This window comes from Coregonus clupeaformis, chromosome 10 (assembly GCF_020615455.1).
Source record: "Coregonus clupeaformis isolate EN_2021a chromosome 10, ASM2061545v1, whole genome shotgun sequence".
Classification (NCBI taxonomy): Eukaryota; Metazoa; Chordata; class Actinopteri; order Salmoniformes; family Salmonidae; genus Coregonus; species Coregonus clupeaformis.
Window position 1 is genome coordinate 31414556 of NC_059201.1, and position 16657 is coordinate 31431212.

Genomic DNA, 16657 nt, shown 5'->3' on the forward strand with positions numbered 1-16657 from the left:
CAGAGCGCACTCTGGCACTCCAGATTGAATTTACGAACACACCCGAAATCGTACAATGTTTAGCTAGTCATTTGTTATGCTAGTAAAAGGTTGCATAGCAACAGCATCAACTTCCGGTAGACAGGCAAGCTCTAGTACGCTCAACTGAAACGATACCGTTCGTTTACAGTATACTAAAATGAACTAATAGTATGTAGTATATACTCATTAAGTATGTAGTATACAGTATGTTAGTATGGGTATTCGAACACAGCTTGTGACTCAACCCTAGTAATAGACTGTTCTCTCTGCTACCGCACGGCAAGCAGTACCCGGAGCGCCAAGTCTAGGTCCAAGAGGCTTCTAAACAGCTTCTACCCCCAAGCTAGAAGACTCCTGAACATCTAATCAAATGGCTACCCAGACTATTTGCATCCCCCTCCCCCAACACACATTGACTCGGTACCGGTACCCCCTGTATATAGCCTCGCTATTCTTATTTTACTGCTGCTCTTTAGTTATTTGTTACTTGTATTTTTTTTTTTTGATGTATTTTTTTTTTTGGGGGGGGTATTCTTTCTTAAAATTGCGTTGTTGGTTAAGGGCTTGTAAGTAAACATTTCACTGTAAGGTCTACACTTGTTGTATTCGGCGCATGTGACAAATACAATTTCATTTGAATATAATTTGTAGATCAGTCAGTCACAATTTACCCATGATACATCACGGTTTTGATGCTCTCGAACACGGCCATTGACTTTATAATTTAAACCAAACATATGACCTGACCCTTCACTTTATAACGGCCCCCCTGTAGTGACAAAAAAACAAAAAAACTATACAGCCTCCCATGCATGTTCTGTCCTTAACACTAAAACTGAAACTAAATAATATAAATACGAAACTGAAATATTTGTATACAACTTAAACTAAATTAAAACGAACAAATCAAGTCTGAAAACAACTGAATTCCAAATAAAAACTAATATAAAACGGTAAACTTGTTATCAAAGTATCCCACAATGACGGGAAATTGTGATGTTTAACATGTTTATTTTGATGATATATGATACATTACTTCCTACAGTACAAAAACACACATTGGAAAATATAGGACAATTCCAGATAACCTGCAAACAACCGGAAGAAACTCGCAACGTCAAGTGTCAGCGGTAAGACCAGCACCTGCCTCAGTGTGGGAGGAAAAGTTCAGAGAGACCTCCGCACTGTTGATGACCGACCTAATAAGGGTGCAAAATGTGACTCTGTGAAGGTACTGTGGAAGAAAAGAACAGACACATTTGTATACCACATGGAAAGGAACAAACTCAAATGTTTTTTTTTTTTTAGATCCTTCAGTTTATGGTCTAATTTAAGGCATCACTACTAAAATACACTGGTTGCATGCATGTCTAGTTTTACTCAAAATCATGGCTATATATGAATTAGGGTTTTCATTATAGAAGTAAATCAGGAGAATCGAGAGACTGAAACCAAGGTGCAAGTACTACAATCCTGAGAGGTAGCAAGTTCTCCCTTGGCTTCATTACCCTCTGGCCATTTCCATTCTGAAAACTCTTTATTTTTACATACTGAATACAGTCATCACCACTCCACGACTTCCCTCTCTATAAAACTCCATGGGTGATTTATCCTGAATATAAATATTTCGGTACTGGTAATGCACCTCGATGTGATTCTGAGCAAATCTGTTTTACAAATGCAAGTCATAGCAATTGATCAGGGAGATGATATAGAGATTATCTATCTATCTATCTATATCTCTATATATATATATATATATATATATATATAGACATCTATACGCACCATGTTTTTTTATATAAAGTCATGACACAAAAGGCAATCGAGATGACCAACATGTAAAAACATTTTGGTACAGGTAATTATATAAAAGGCCAAGATGTTATTTTATTCTTGCTATGGAATAACTAATTTACAAGCGAGTCCAAACTCTGGCTATGCATCTTCCTTCCCCACCAAGACATCCCAATTTAAAAACATACAGGTATACTTCTCACAATTAACTTGCACATCTCACCTCTATAATTGGTCAAATACAGAGCCTAAAAAAATTAAATACACATCTTCCTCAACAGTATCAGGAAGGAAAGTCTCCAAATATATTATTTCATGGTCTAAAATAAATTTAAGGAGTGGGGTGGGTACTCAAATTAATGAGTCCAAAAGAAAAGCGTATACAAATTACTGATTGGAAAGGTGGTGTATTGGGGCAGGAGGGAAGGAATGTGGAACTGATCAGATTCTTCTTCATTAATTGTCCATGTTTGGCATACACACAGCAACACAAGCATTGGAAGATGTAGTAAACAAAATGCACTCCTCTCCATGGGTCTGTTTCAAATTCCCTTCAGTCCTATTACATTTGCGGTCCTAGTCAGAACAAATACAAAAGCCTTTATTTTTCATACTCTCTGATACAACAAGAACATACAACTGATCAAACCAATATTTTAAAATATAGTGGCTACCTCAGCACTGTCACCCCTCTTCCCACAAACACTTAAACTATGGGGATGAACAATAATAAACATAAAAAAAGAAAAGCAGTTGACGTTTTAAAAATGCATGGTGATACACACAGGGAAAAGCTTAAAAAAATAGAAAAAAACGACGCAAAGTTCTGCATCATTGCTTGCTATTTTATTTTATTTTCAGTCCTAGCAAAGTCTCTGTTCCTCTACAAATGTCTTCCTTCGTCATTCAATCCTTTCTCCACCAGAGCCATCAATCCTCATCTCAGGGGCAAAAGCACAGTGATGAGATTACCAGGAGACTGGAGTCCAGTATGATGTCTGTATATATTGGTTTCTTAAATGAAGAACATTTCTGCTTGAGGGACAACATTTCCCCTTTTGAGGACAAGTGCTTTGTTTGTTTTTCCATTTTGATTGTTCCTCCCATCTAAACCAACACCACCACTGCCTCCTGTTCAGCACATGCTCAAACTGTACATCATCTCATGAAGTCCCTCTCTCTACATCCCCCAAAAATAATTTAAAAAAAAGTAACATTAAGCTCAGGCCGGCTCACAGCTTGTGACGCTGTAAATGTTTCTCTACAACTACTGAAACTAGCCACAAATATGTATAATAAAAGTAGCTAGGGGGAAAGAAAAACGAAAAAGACTAATGAAGTAAAAGCTATAATGTGCTTTTTTAATTTGTGTTGCTATAGAAAGAATATGACCTATAGAAAAAGGGGTCTTGCCTACAGAACCATCTCTCTTATTGATTTTCATCTAGGGTTTCTGCTGCCATTTTGCTTTTGTTGCTGGCTGGTTGTGGGTCAACTCGAGGATGGGGTCAGGATGAGGATGAAGAGATCAGTCTTCCTGGTCAAAAAGGAGAGCGGGGGGGGGTCATCTGTGCCATCTCACTGGTCCGTTCTTGCTTTCTTTTGACCAGCAGCCTTACTGCAGGGCAGACAGAAAGCAAAACTCTATTTTTAAGATCATTTGCCTTTGTTGAGTGACCAGTGAGTGATGTAATGTAGCCTAGATGGAACCAGGTACTTACACATCAGGTGAGGAAACTGGTCTTTTTGGGGCTGGTTTTGCTGAGGCGCCATCTTTGCTGGACTCTGAAAAGGGGAGAGAAATCCATTCAAGGGAAACCTTACTTAAAAACACAAACAAATCAAGTACAACCATAATTACGATTGATAAGACGCTGCTCCATTTAGTTGAACAGCAGAATTTAAAATCAGTCTGCCCACCTTGCAGCCATCGGACTTGTGTGGCAGGGCCGTAGCCCTTCTCGTTGCGTGCGGCTATGCGGAAGATGATGGCGGGCTTGGTGGTGTAGTCAATGTGGGCGTTCGAGAGGCTGGTGGACTGCACCAGGCAGGCGGGGTTGGGCCCACAGTACACCCGCATGAAGGCCAGCTGGGCTGGGGTGGAGGTCTTGGGCTCAGCTGTCTGGGTGCTTTGGATGGCCAGGTACACAGAATACTCAATGATCTTCCCTGATGTCACCGAAGGAGGCTCCCAGGTGAGGTGGGCACCATCTGGGCTCTGAGGGGGAAAAGATGGAACTGTTGTTTTAACGCAAAACCAGCAAAAATACAATCAACATTCCATCAAGACTAGAAAAACTTGACAACTTGTGTTTATTTGTCAAGGGTGTTCTAATACAGTAATTGTTTCATGACTATTTTGCATAGTTTTACCTTGCTGATTTTGATGGCACAAGGTGCTCCTGGGAAGCCTGGTAGACAGGTCTTGAAAGCAGAGATCTCTGAGAAGGAACCACGACCACAAGCATTGATGCCAGCGACACGGAACTTGTAGGCTGTGCCAGGCTGCAGCTCCATTTTCTTCATCTGGTTGTAGTCTGGGATGGCACCAGAGTCATCCTACAACACACACATCGTTAGTGCTGCACTAAACTCACTGATCTCTAAGCCATAAAGGCATGAATCTATCTATCTATTGTTAGTTATTTTGGTGTATTTTACCCCCTTTTTCTCCCCAATTTCATGATATCCAATTGCGATCTTGTCTCATCACTGCAATTCCCCAACGGGCTTGGGAGAGGCGAAGGTCAAGTCATGCGTCCTCCAAAACATGACCCGCCAAACCGTGCTCCTTAACACCCGCCCGCTTAACCCGGAAGCCAGCTGCACCAATGTGTCGGAGGAAACACTGTTCAACTGACGACCAAAGTCAGCCTGCAGGTGCCCGGCCCGCCACAAGGAGTCGCTAGAGCGCGAGTAAAGCCCACTCGGCCAAACCCTCCCCTAACCCGGACGACGCTGGGCCAAATTGTGCGCCGCTCTATGGGACTCCCGGTCACAGCCGGTTGTGACACAGCCTGGGATCGAACCTGGGTCTGTAGTGATGCCTCAAGCACTGCAATGTAGTGCCTTAGACCGCTGCGCCACTCGGGAGATGAATCCATCTTTGAGGCTTACCTCTACTTGAGAATTGTCCCCTGGGATGAAGAAGTGTGTGACCACCATGTTTGTCACCTTGACGATTCCAACATCGAACCATTGGTTCTCTTTTTTTACAAGTGTCTTGATAGGGGCTGGTTGAGGGTTTAGCTTCTGTATGACAGAGACAAAAAGGGAGTTAGAACATGCTATGCCATTCAATGTTCCTCTCAAATTCTGATCATCAAACCGGCAGGATAAAAACAGGACCAATATGGGTACTCACCCCACCCTCGATGCCATTGGCCATCTCTGCTAGAGAAGCTGCAGGTTGCAGCTTGGCTGGACTGGAAACAGCAAATGTGCTTGAGGGGGCCAAAGCTACAGAGTCAATGGGACACAAGGGAGAGGTCAATTTAAGACCTGGAGAAACACTATCAGTAAGAACAAAGCATTTTTTAAATTTTTCAGAAAGACTTACTCTCAGTGGAGGTGCGCGGCAGCAGTGATGCCACTGCACTGGAAATGGCTGCAACCATCTCATTGTGTCCGTTGCTCTCAGACGTGGGGTCATTGAGGCTGTCTGCGGGAGCCAGGCCCTCAGTGGGCAGGGCTTGGGTGTTTCCTTGCTGCTGGGCCTGGGCTTGGGCCTGAGCCTCCTGGAGCTGCTGCTGCTGCTGGACCAGGCCCGCCAGCTCTTGCTGGGTCAGAACGATGGGGATTGTGGTGGTCTGCTGTCCGTCTGAGCCAGAATCACCCTCGTCTATGCATGCAAAGAACTTACATTTTGATTGTGAGACTGTGGCAGTTGGGGCGGCAGGTAGCCTAGCGGTTAAAGACCGTTGGGCCAGTAACCAAAAGGTTGCTGGTTTGAATCCCAGAGCTGACTAGGTGAAAAATCTGTCGATGTGCCCTTGAGCAAGGCTTTTAACCCCAATTGCATCGGTTAGTCGCTCTGGTTAAGAGCGTCTGCTAAATGACCAAAATGTAAATGGGTAGCGGTTGTCTTCACACACGTTAAGTCTTCAGATTAATCTATGTAATTTACCAACAATCTGAAGGCCATACTTACTCATGGCGACCTGCTGTGCTGCCTGGAGAACTGCCTGGATGGCCCGGGCCTGTGCTGCTGCCTCCGCTGCTGCAGTCACAGCCAGTTCCTCTGTAGACAGACCTGTTCTCATCTGTCCCTCTGACATCAGCTCTGGGGGGAGCCCAGTCTCCATAGCGGTGTCTCCCCCCTCTGTGGCCGCATCAGTCTGCATGGGCTCTTCTGTGGAAACTGCTGCACCCTCAGTGATTGAAGAAATGGACTGGAAATACAAGGGTAGAAATGAGCAAGAGTGCAAATTCTTAAAATGGCCAAGATGACTGAATTGTCAATATAATGCATTTATTTTTGGCATTAGTTGCTGATAATTTGCCTAACCATGCCAGTGAGTGATTTAGAACTAGACCGTTAGCATGACAATTCTGAAATTGCTAGTGCATCAGTAGTCTAGACTGGCAAAGTATTGTTAGTGCTTCTTTTACAGGTACTGAGGGCCCCGGGGCTGGTGTGGACTGGGTCACAGTAGTGATGGCTCTGCTCTGGGTGGTGGCTGGGGTTGTTCCTGATGCAGTGGTGGAGGGAGTCTCTGTACTGCTGGTGCTTCCGTCTGCTCCATCTGCTGTAGGACACGCATTAACACAGGGCATGAAATATAATCCTAAAACATTTTTAAAAATAAAAATATTGAAAACAAGTATGTATTCTAGCATTCCACCTGTGGCAGTAGTTGCCGTGTTGGTGGTGCCAGTCTCGTGGGTTTCACAGGGGGGGTTGGAACACACCCTCTGCACCGTCCCTGTTCCTGTCTGGTTCCCAGCCATGTTGGAGCTGGCCTGGGACGGGGTGCTGGTGGTCCCCGTTTCGTGGGTCTCGCAGGGTGGGTTTGAGCACACCTTCTGCACAGTGCCAGTCTGCCCGTTACCCATGCCGGACGAGGACTGAGTGGCAGTGCTGGTTGTGCCCGTTTCATGTGTCTCGCAGGGCGGGTTAGAGCAAACCGTAAGGCCCACGGCTGGCTTGGGACTCTGCACAGTGCCGGTCTGGGCTGAGCCCATGTTAGAGCGTGCTGTGGTGGGGGTGAAGGTGGTGCCGGTGCGCAGGTTTTCTGGTCCCTGGTTGCCTGTGGCAGTTCCGGGGTAAGCAGAGGTGGTCGTCTGAGGGGGAGAGGAGGGCAGAGATGATGAGCTACTCTGGACAGTACCCATTTGGTTAGTGCCCATGATGGAGTGGGTGGTCGTCGAGGTGTTAGTGGTGCCCATCTCATGGGTCTCTGACGGAGGGCTTGTACACACCCTCATTGCCACTCCCATGTTGGTGGAAGTGGTCGTTGCGGTGTTGGTGGTTCCAGTCTCGTGGGTCTCACAAGGAGGGTTGGAGCAGACACGCGGCACTGACATGTTAGCAGATGCAGTGGTGGCCGTGTTGGTGGTGCCCGTCTCATGCGTCTCACAGGGGGGGTTGGAGCAGAACTTTTGCACCCCACCTATAGTGGAGGCGGCTGTGGTTGCTGTGTTAGTGGTTCCTGTCTCGTGGGTCTCACAGGGGGGGTTGGAGCAGACCATGGTGACAGTACCAGGGGCATCCCCAACCCCAGTGGAGGAGGGCTGCTCAGAGGTGGGTGAGGCCAGGAAGGACACAGGCAGGTCCTGCACTGGCTGGGCCTCAACCCCGCTGGGGGTGGTGATGAGAGTCACCTGGGTTGGCTGGTTCACCGACTGCAATGAGAGCATATCAGGTATTGATTATGACTGAGAAAACCCATTCAAAAAGTGCTCCACATTGGGCAGCATGACATTTCATGTTCCAATTCTCAATAACATAAATTGGAGCTACATCTACATTTCTGTATAAAGAATAGCCCCTAGCTGTCTTACCATGGTGGAGGTGGACAGGGTAGTGGCTGTGGTCAGACTGGCCTGGGCCGCTGACACAGTGATGGCAGTGGGGTTGATGACTTGGCTGGGCAGGGTGGCGATGGTTCCCAGGGTGGCAATGGGAGTTGCCAGAGAGGCATTGGCACTGGCTACACTTCCCCCTGCCAGGCTGGAGGAGACTGTGCCTGTGACTGTCCCCAGGGTGGTGACACCTAGGGGAACAAATAAATCACAAACTCAAAGGGCAGACAGCTGAAACTTTGCCAGATTTTTTTTTACTGCATGCTTATTAATTGAACAGACCATTTGCAATCAAGGAGTAATTATGAAATGTCATCCATACCAGTTGTTCCCTTGACGACCAGTGTAGTTACATTGGGCTTAACAGAAGTCATCGTAACCGGGGTGACGAGTCGGACTCCACCCATGGGTACAGTGCGCAGAATGGTACCAGGTTGGCCCGGAGCACCCTTCAAAACCACCTTAAAACCACCAAGGGGGAGGTATAATTGAGACACTAGGGGGCACTATAAAACTCATCTACTAGGGCAAGACATTTGATACAGCCAAATGTATTAGTAGCACCAATCAACAGAGCAGATCCAAATATAGTCCCCAGAAGTATACAAGCATTTCAACTGCTCCAAAGGCTTTGCTGTACGGGATGTATCGTATGTGACTAAATATAAATGCCATGTGATATTTAAAAGTTATAGGAAAGAGCACCAATGTAAAAACTGTGAAACATCTTCAACACATAAATATTGTGCAATATCATGCATTTGCTACAAGAGGTTGTAAGGGTCATTTCTGTGAGGTACCTGTGTCAGCCCCTGCTGGCCAGTTGCAGTGCCAAGCTTGGGCATGGTAGTGATGATTTTGCCTGGAGTGCCAGAGGTCATCATCTTGGTGGTGAGGATGGTGTAGGGCATCTTCCCTATGCTGCTGGTCACTGTTAGCAAAACAAAAAATTATACTACCTGTCAGCATATGGTCCCATTGTATTCTGTTGTATTGTCCCTGAAACATGAAGCCAGTGGGTTCTGACCTGTGGCTCCAGGCTGGGTCATAATAGCAGACATTGGGATGGTCTTGATGATGGTGGTGCCCTGTTTGCTTGTGGTGGGTGACATGCCACTGATGTTCAGGATGGTGGGCTTGTTCCCTGTGCCCCCTGCCTGGGACGTGGTGATGATTGTGGTGGGCTTGCCGTCTGCTGATGTCACCAGCTTCAGTATGGTGCCGGCAGGGAGAGAACCCTTAGTCTACGGGCGACAAAGTGGATTATGAATATGATCAAGTGAAAGCCGGCTGTGCCTGTCCATGGAGTATTAGCTAGCTCCTTTTCCTGCACTCATGAAGATAGCTGACCTGTATGAGCTGTGATAGAGGGTTAATGGAAGCCTGGCCTGTAACAGCTGATGTCTGCACTGGCTTGGTTTGTACCACAGATATCATCTTGCCAAGGCTGGAGATCTGCTGACATAGGAGAGAGACTCAAGTTTATGAGTCACCAGAAAACATCACAGTATTTGGCCTCAGGAAATCAGTGTGTCAGGCGGACAACTGAACTGTGAGTGTGGCTAGCCACATTATTCCATGCTAACTGACCCTGACAGTCATGCAGATCTATGAAATCAAGCTGTTTTCCACAGCCACATCTTCTATAACGGGTTCATGCCTAGAGTCATATGGATACAGGTGGGGGACGAAATAAAGAAATCCAAGTGTGCAGAACTATTTCTCAGTTCACGGCATGCATATAAAATCCTTAAGTGGGATCTTGTATAAGGAGAGCCATTTCTCACACAGCCTTCTCCCTGTACTCCCTCCCTGTCCTGTAAGACTGTCTAGTTCTCTCACCAGAGTGCCGCTGCCTCCCATAGTAAGGGGGCTCTTGACCAGGGTGATGGTCTTGGTGACTCCTCCCACCATGGTGGTAACCACCTGGTGTTGCTGGGCTACAGTGACCGTGCCTGACTTGTGCACAGTGATGATGGGTCGGTTGGGCGAGTTGGGTGATGATACAGTCGCTGTGCCCACCTGAGCTGCAGCCGTCTTCAGCATGCGAGTGGCTGGGTTACTGACCTGGAAGTAGAAAATACTAAATGTTTTTTCCGGTGTCAATTCTAAACTGGGCCTTGACAGAGACTGCCTGACAAACCCATACATTCTGCCAGCGAGTTTCATTTCCACAGACTGATATTTTAGGAGTCTTACCATGAGAGGAGATGACGTTTTGACTGTGGTGGAGCCAGGGGAGACAGCTATGGTTTTGACAAGGGTGGCACCTGCTGGAATGTTGAGCACAGTGCCTGAAGAGGGCGGGATCTTCTGTGTGGCTGCTGCAGCTGCAGCCAAAGCTGCCATGCCACTCATCTGAGGGCTATTGCCAATTGGCTTAAAGGAAAACAAACAGTCTTGAGTGAGACAATGCTCTCTTGGCATTACTCTTGACAACTTTTTATCCTTGAATAACAAAACCAATTCACAATTGTCCATACCGTTCCTTGGGCAGTCTGGGCAGGAACCATCATCCGAACTCCTGGAGGAAGTGATGTCACAGTGACAGGGGATTTCCCAGCCTGGTTGGCTCGCACAGTAACAAGGGAGGTACCCGTGCCAGACTGAGGGGCTGCAACCTTCAAGATGGCTGTCAAATAAACAGAATACCTGCTCATTATAGAGCCTTCAAGGTCTGCTTTATACATACCATTTTGGGCTACGGTTATCGAAATACAATGTGCTGTAGAAGAGAACAATGCAAACTATCTATGACGATAGTCCACAAAATGGTACGAACAGCCTCCACAAAACAAGTAGGACATGCATGGTTTTAACTGGCCCAGGAGCTGTGGAGGCAGCCAGCGGGCTTCCGGGCATGTTGGGAAGGATAGTAGGGGAGGAAGCATGGGGCACCATAGTGATACCTGTGTGTGGTAGGTTCTGAGCAGAGGGAGCAGCTGCAGCTGGGCTTTTGGGCGAGTTCCCTGGCAAAGAAGAGGTGGCGGTGAGGGCCGGCGAGGTGGCAGCAGTGGCAGCTGGGATGTCGTACTTCTGCAGCTGCAGCAGGTAGGTGTCTGAGGTGGACACAGCGCCCCAGCTCACCTCCAGGGAGTTGGTGTTGGCACGGACAAGCTGCACCCTCGAGGGAGCGTGTGGCCTCTCTGTAACCAAAAGACAAAATGATCACATTTCTTATAAGCAATCAACAGAAGCAGAGTAAGCCTTGCCAAGAGCACACGTGAGCAAATAATGTGGGCTTGCTTTATCAGAGTAAATGAGCAAAATAATGGTGACTCACCTGTCTCAAGGTACCAGAGGTCTTTACAACAGACTTGGTTGTTCCATGCTTTACGGTAACCGTCACGGCCACTCCAGACATACAACCTGGAGTTGATGGCCACAGAACAATGTCCTGCCCGGGCCCTTGGGATATTGTCCTCCAAGGTATCCATCAACACTGATTCCCAGGCCATGGAGTCTGGGGTAAAAAGAAACATGAGGGTTACATTTTATTTTTTGACAGTAATATAATTTCACCACCAGGTGACACTGTGCCATTTATCAATGGAAGTGTCACAGTGAATGGTTTCACTCAGAATGAGCTTGTTGAAGTAGGTCAATTCATAATGCACAAATCTATATAAACTTTACTCAACAGTATGTAAGGTTAAATGCAAGTATTAGCACCAATAACTTAAAATGGGAAAGACGAACCGAGATTTAGGCAGGCCAGTGTGTTTGTGCACTTCCATTCCTTTTCATGTGTTGCCACCTTCACGTCATCCATAACAAGGGGAACCCATCCCCCAAACACAAACATCCTACAATGAGAGGCAGACAAAGAGATCAGAAGCAAGCAGTCACAAAATAGGTTTCTGCTGAGAGAGATTTAACCGATTGTTATCCCAGACACTGAATTGATCTTTCCAACAGGTATTTAGGGAGATCTCACTTGTTTGTGATGGTGATGGCAGAGTGGAGACTCCTGGGCAGAGGTGCTGTGCCATTCACTGATGGCTTAGTCCAGGTCAGGGTGTCTGTAGACAGAGCAAGATAATTTAGAAAATACATTGACAAGACTGATTCATTAGAGTAAGAGACAAATGGTTCACTGTTAATAATATGGTAATACTGTTAACTCGGGAGCCTACCAATGTCAAGAGTCCATAGATCTCCCAGACGACAGCCACTCATCCCTCCATAGATGATCAGGTGAGATTTCTTGCTCTCCTTTTCTGTGTACACTACAGCAGTGTGGCTCTCGCGAGGAGGAGGCAAAACACCATAAGTAATTGGTATATCCCAGCCCACAACACTGGAGCCAGCACGAAGCTCCAGGGTGTACAGATCATTCAGGTATCTAGTGACAAAAGAGAGATTTCAGTCAGAATGTCTTTGTCTTTCCAATTGCTTACTACCAGTGCTCATTTTGGGTGCCAGTACTGTTTATATTTAGGGGCAGGAGCTCCAAAAGACTTTAGAGCTAGTATTCTATAAGAGGAACAGGCGCTCAAGCAGTAGAATATTTGAGGAGCCGGTACTCCGCTCCAGTGAGCTCCTGCCCAAGTCAAGCAGTACTTACTAGAAACCATTCACATTTTAGTAATTTAGCAGTCTCTTATCCAGAGTGACTTACAGGAGCAATTGGGGTTAAGTGCCTTGCTCAAGGGCACATCGACAGATTTTTCACCTAGTCGGTTCAGGGATTCAAACCTCTTAACCGCTAGGCTACCTGCCGCCCCATCAGTTTATCCTGTTACTCCACTGGTCACATTTCACGTCTCCTTCTTATGGCAACTGTACCTAGGGATGTTGTTTTTGGGGTCCTCGCTGTCATTAGCCAGCCCTCCAAACAAGAAGCACTTGTTGCCCACCAGAGAGAAACTGTGGCCAAGTCGAGCACAGGGAGGTGGGCCATTTTTGGGGGACTTAGCTTTTAACTTTTTCCATTCCCATCTGCTGGCCTGAACAAGAAAAAGCATACAAGACAAAATGCAAAAGATGATAGCATGCTGTAATCCAGTAATCATAATAATCTATTTATAAGTACTTAAAGACAGCCATTTTATCCCTGGTTTTATCGCTACCAATGTTTAGAGCGAGAGTGTGCTGTAAGCATTCCAATACCTGTAGCTCATAGAGATCGTTGCTGTATTTTCCATATTCCACCATTCCACCAAACACCAGAAGCCGGGTGCCATCACAAACAAAACCGTATGCAGCACATCCAGGGGGAATATCACCACGAACCGCAGGGATAAACCATTGGTTTGTTGCTAGATGAAACAAGTAGAGGTTAGTCTGTGTGTAGACAACGTTGGGTTGTCAAGTGCTAGGTACGCCTATGATGTGAGGTGTGAAGCGAATGCTCTTTGAGTAAATATTTACTTGAGCATGATCCAAGCATCTCTGACAAATGCAGCCTGCATCTTCAGGCCAGGTATGTCACATGAGAAGTGCATGTTGAATATTCTATACATTGTACTTATATCTGCATAACCCAAAGATTAAAAACAACAACTGAAATGTCAATTGTAACATACTTTCTCCCTCATAAAACTAAACATAGACAATAAGAAGAATGTAAGACTTGTATAGCTGTGCATGTTGACTACATAAGTCACAATATCATAAAACATGGGAATTGCTGCAATCCATTGTCTTTCTTGGGAACAAAATGTTGAAATAGGCCTACCTAACTTTGCTACTCAGGAAAATATCAGTACAGTCATGTGAACAGAAATTGCGTGCATCCATTCCACATGCGATACAGCATAATTTAGTGTTCAAAACGGTACCCCTGTCGTCCATTTAATTTTAGCGCGCCATTTTTTTTGTGCGCTTTCAGTTCTGTACCACCAGACGGCGACAGTTTCTCAGGTAATAAATAGGTCAGGCTACACATTTCCGCTAAATTATCTTACCTGTGTTGTAGACATGCAATTCATCCACAATTCCTTCATTTCCTCCTCCAAAAACAACCATCAATTCCTTTATAGCAACGGCTCTGTGACCATGTCTGGGCCGAGGCACAGGCCCAGACCATCCTAGAACCCGCTTCCATCGTGGCTGCAGAGATGAACTAGTGGTCCCAGACACCACGGAACCAGGAAATGTCATGTCCTCTTCAGATGAAAAAAAAAATTACAAAAAAAGGAGCATTCCAAAGCAATATTGACAAGTTCTGATAAGGTCTATTGTTGATACTTGCGAAGTGAAACCAAAACATAAGACACATTTTGCAAAGTGAAGACTGCACGTGCACTCGATTGCTGGGACCAAAACCGATGCATTGACAGCGTACATGTGAAAAATAATATGGTCATTGTAAAGTCCAGGGAAGCCGCCATTTTAACAACGCTTCGCAAAAAGCCGGCTATTATTACCACAATACACCTAATACTTACTAAATATAATTATAAATATGTATTAATCACCACAACTCAACGTATAACAAAGTTCTATTGTACTTCTTTCTAAATGTCGTTTTTTTGCAGTAGCATTTTGCCGTTAAAGCTCTGAAGTAATCATAGAGTGCTACTCCATGGGAGCCGCCATCTTGTAACAACCAAACAAACCTCAGCCAGTCTGAAAAATGGCGGAAGAGAATACAAATGAAACAGACAAATAATACCGGTGTTAGTTAATTTAAGGTTTAATCTACTGCTTCATCAATAACTCGTACCAGCCATATCCCACTACAGTCATATTGGTAAATTTGTGGATGAAGTGCACCACAATTAAATACACGTAAAGCATTTTTAATTAGACCCCTGTTTACTGTGGATTGCTATTTTCATGCTTCTCTGGGAGTCGCCATATTGTGTCACATTCATTCAATCTGTCTCCGTTTCTGCTCTACATTAAAATTGTATAAATATTTCAAGAGGAATCGAATGCAAGTCAGATGCACACCACCACGTGAAAAGTGGAACTTTCACAACACATAAATTAGAAAACCGCGCGTGCACTACGGAGTAATAGCTAATTAGCTAGGTTAACGTAGCCAGCTGGCTAACAATGTTAGCATGCGAGGCAACGGTACTAGTACAGCGACATGCACCGATTACATGCAATTCAGTTAGATAAATATACATGTATTATATAGCCAGTGTTCAATATATTTATTATTCAAATAAGCTGAATGTTATTCAATATCATACAAAGTGTTGTTATTTATCATGCCGTGTCTGGAATCGGCCATCTTTTCGAAAATCGGCCTACTTTTAAGCTCCCTCAAGAAAAATGGCCGAGCAGTCTGCCACAACAAAACACCTATAGTCACAAAACCTGACGTCCATAAGACGCATTACTTACTTCTTTCGACGCACTATTTCCAATAAGATGATTTGAGGGTCTACTCTTGAATCACTAGCCTAAGTTCATTCGATTTGTGATGAATTATTCCCTCTCATGCCTGCCTGGAAGCTGCCATCTTCTTGACAACCCAAAGGGGAGGAAAATACAGCGATTTGGCGTCACCCAAAACAAACATGGCGACTGGTAGAGAACCGCTACCAATTAATGCATTTTCGAGTAAACTAACCGTGCATTTTCAATTCAAAACAACCTACATCATTTCGTTTGAGATATTTAAAATGGTCATTAACATTTGGACATTGAAACATTTCCTTTAGCCCGTTGGAAGTTATCATACTTGCACAGTCTACATTGTCCCTTACTAAAGATGGCGACACACACAACAAACTCATTGCAGATTTCTATCAGTTTAATACACGATTAAGGAAATATACAATATGTGCTATTGACGTTCTCTAAGTTATGTATAACAAAACACACAATCATCTGTGCAATTATGAACATTTAGTTTTTGGGACTTTACAGACCCATTCAACAACACAGTGGATGCTAATTACCTCTTCCCAGACTTTCAATAAGCGACAAAGCCATGGAGTATTTCCATAAAGGATTTACCCCAGCGTTCATTTACATCGGCTAAAACAATGGCTAACAAACACCCGTCTCACAAAGCATCTTGTTTGATTATGCAGAGGTTGTTGATTCAGCTCTTCACAAGTCCTCACTGTCAGCCCTAGCTATAGAAATACAATTTCCTTAGTACAGTACAGTGGGGCTCTGTTTTGAGCCCCACCTGTTTAGCTAAAAAATATGTATACAGTACCAGTCAAAAGTTTGGACACCCCTACTCATTCAAGGGTTTTTCTTTATTTTTACATTGTAGAATAATAGTGAATACATCATAACTGTGAAATAACACATATGGAATCATGTAGTAACCAAAAAAGTGTTAAACAAATCAAAATATATTTTATATTTGAGATTCTTCAAATAGCCACCCCTTGCCTTGATGACAGCTTTGCACACTCTTGATATTCTCTCAACCAGCTTCACCTGGAATGCTTGTCCAACAGTCTTGAAGGAGTTCCCACATATGCTTAGCACTTGTTGGCGCTTTTCCTTCACTCTGCCATCCGACTCATCCCAAACCATCTCAATTGGGTTGAGGTCAGGGGATTGTGGAGGCCAGGTCATCTGATGCAGTACTCCATCACTCTCCTTCTTGGTAAAATAGCCCTTACACAGCCTGGAGGTGTGTTGGGTAATTGTCCTGTTGAAAAACAAATGATAGTCCCACTAAGCCCAAACCCGATGGGATGGCGTATCGCTGCAGAATGCTGTGGTAGCCATGCTGGTTAAGTGTGCCTTGAATTCTAAATAAATCACAGACAGTGTCACCAGCTAAGCACCCCCACACCATTACACCTACTCCTCCATGCTTTACGGTGGGAACTACACATGTGGAGATCATCCGTTCACCCACACCGCGTCTCACAAAGACACAGCGGTT

At 45.0% G+C, this 16657-nt stretch overlaps 1 protein-coding gene across 7 annotated transcripts; it reads right to left on the reverse strand.

Moving 5' to 3' along the window:
* Positions 1–1015: 1015 nt before the first annotated feature.
* On the reverse strand, positions 1016–15274 carry LOC121575010 (host cell factor 1-like). Of its 7 annotated transcripts, XM_041887768.2 has the most exons (28): positions 15145–15274; positions 13752–13952; positions 12955–13103; positions 12631–12791; positions 11979–12187; positions 11780–11864; positions 11542–11648; positions 11126–11305; positions 10752–10988; positions 10326–10474; positions 10042–10221; positions 9685–9909; positions 9193–9300; positions 8870–9086; positions 8643–8773; positions 8165–8303; positions 7822–8033; positions 7240–7662; positions 6663–7101; positions 6430–6566; positions 5969–6209; positions 5378–5659; positions 5183–5277; positions 4936–5070; positions 4192–4377; positions 3739–4036; positions 3540–3603; positions 1016–3436 (listed from the first exon to the last, which is right to left on the reverse strand). In XM_041887768.2, exons 2-28 carry the CDS (start codon positions 13945–13947, stop codon positions 3397–3399), a joined length of 5025 nt encoding a protein of 1674 aa, XP_041743702.2. In that variant the 5' UTR covers positions 13948–13952; positions 15145–15274; the 3' UTR covers positions 1016–3396. The 7 variants fall into 7 exon arrangements, with proteins under 7 accessions (XP_041743702.2, XP_041743699.2, XP_041743700.2 ...); XM_041887765.2 differs by having other exon boundaries at positions 6663–7662; positions 9193–9297; XM_041887766.2 differs by having other exon boundaries at positions 6430–6563; positions 6663–7662.
* Between the last annotated feature and the right edge of the window lie 1383 nt (positions 15275–16657).

Bases quoted from the DNA above. Each gene is read 5' to 3' on its own strand.
- LOC121575010 (XM_041887763.2), bottom strand. From the start codon at position 13,947: ATGACATTTCCTGGTTCCGTGGTGTCTGGGACCACTAGTTCATCTCTG. The intron at 8,774-8,869 runs GTCAGAACCCAC...TTTTGCTAACAG, and splicing joins GACCCAGCCTGGAGCCACAG to TGACCAGCAGCATAGGGAAG. The intron at 5,071-5,182 runs GTGAGTACCCAT...TCTGTCATACAG, and splicing joins CCAATGGCATCGAGGGTGGG to AAGCTAAACCCTCAACCAGC.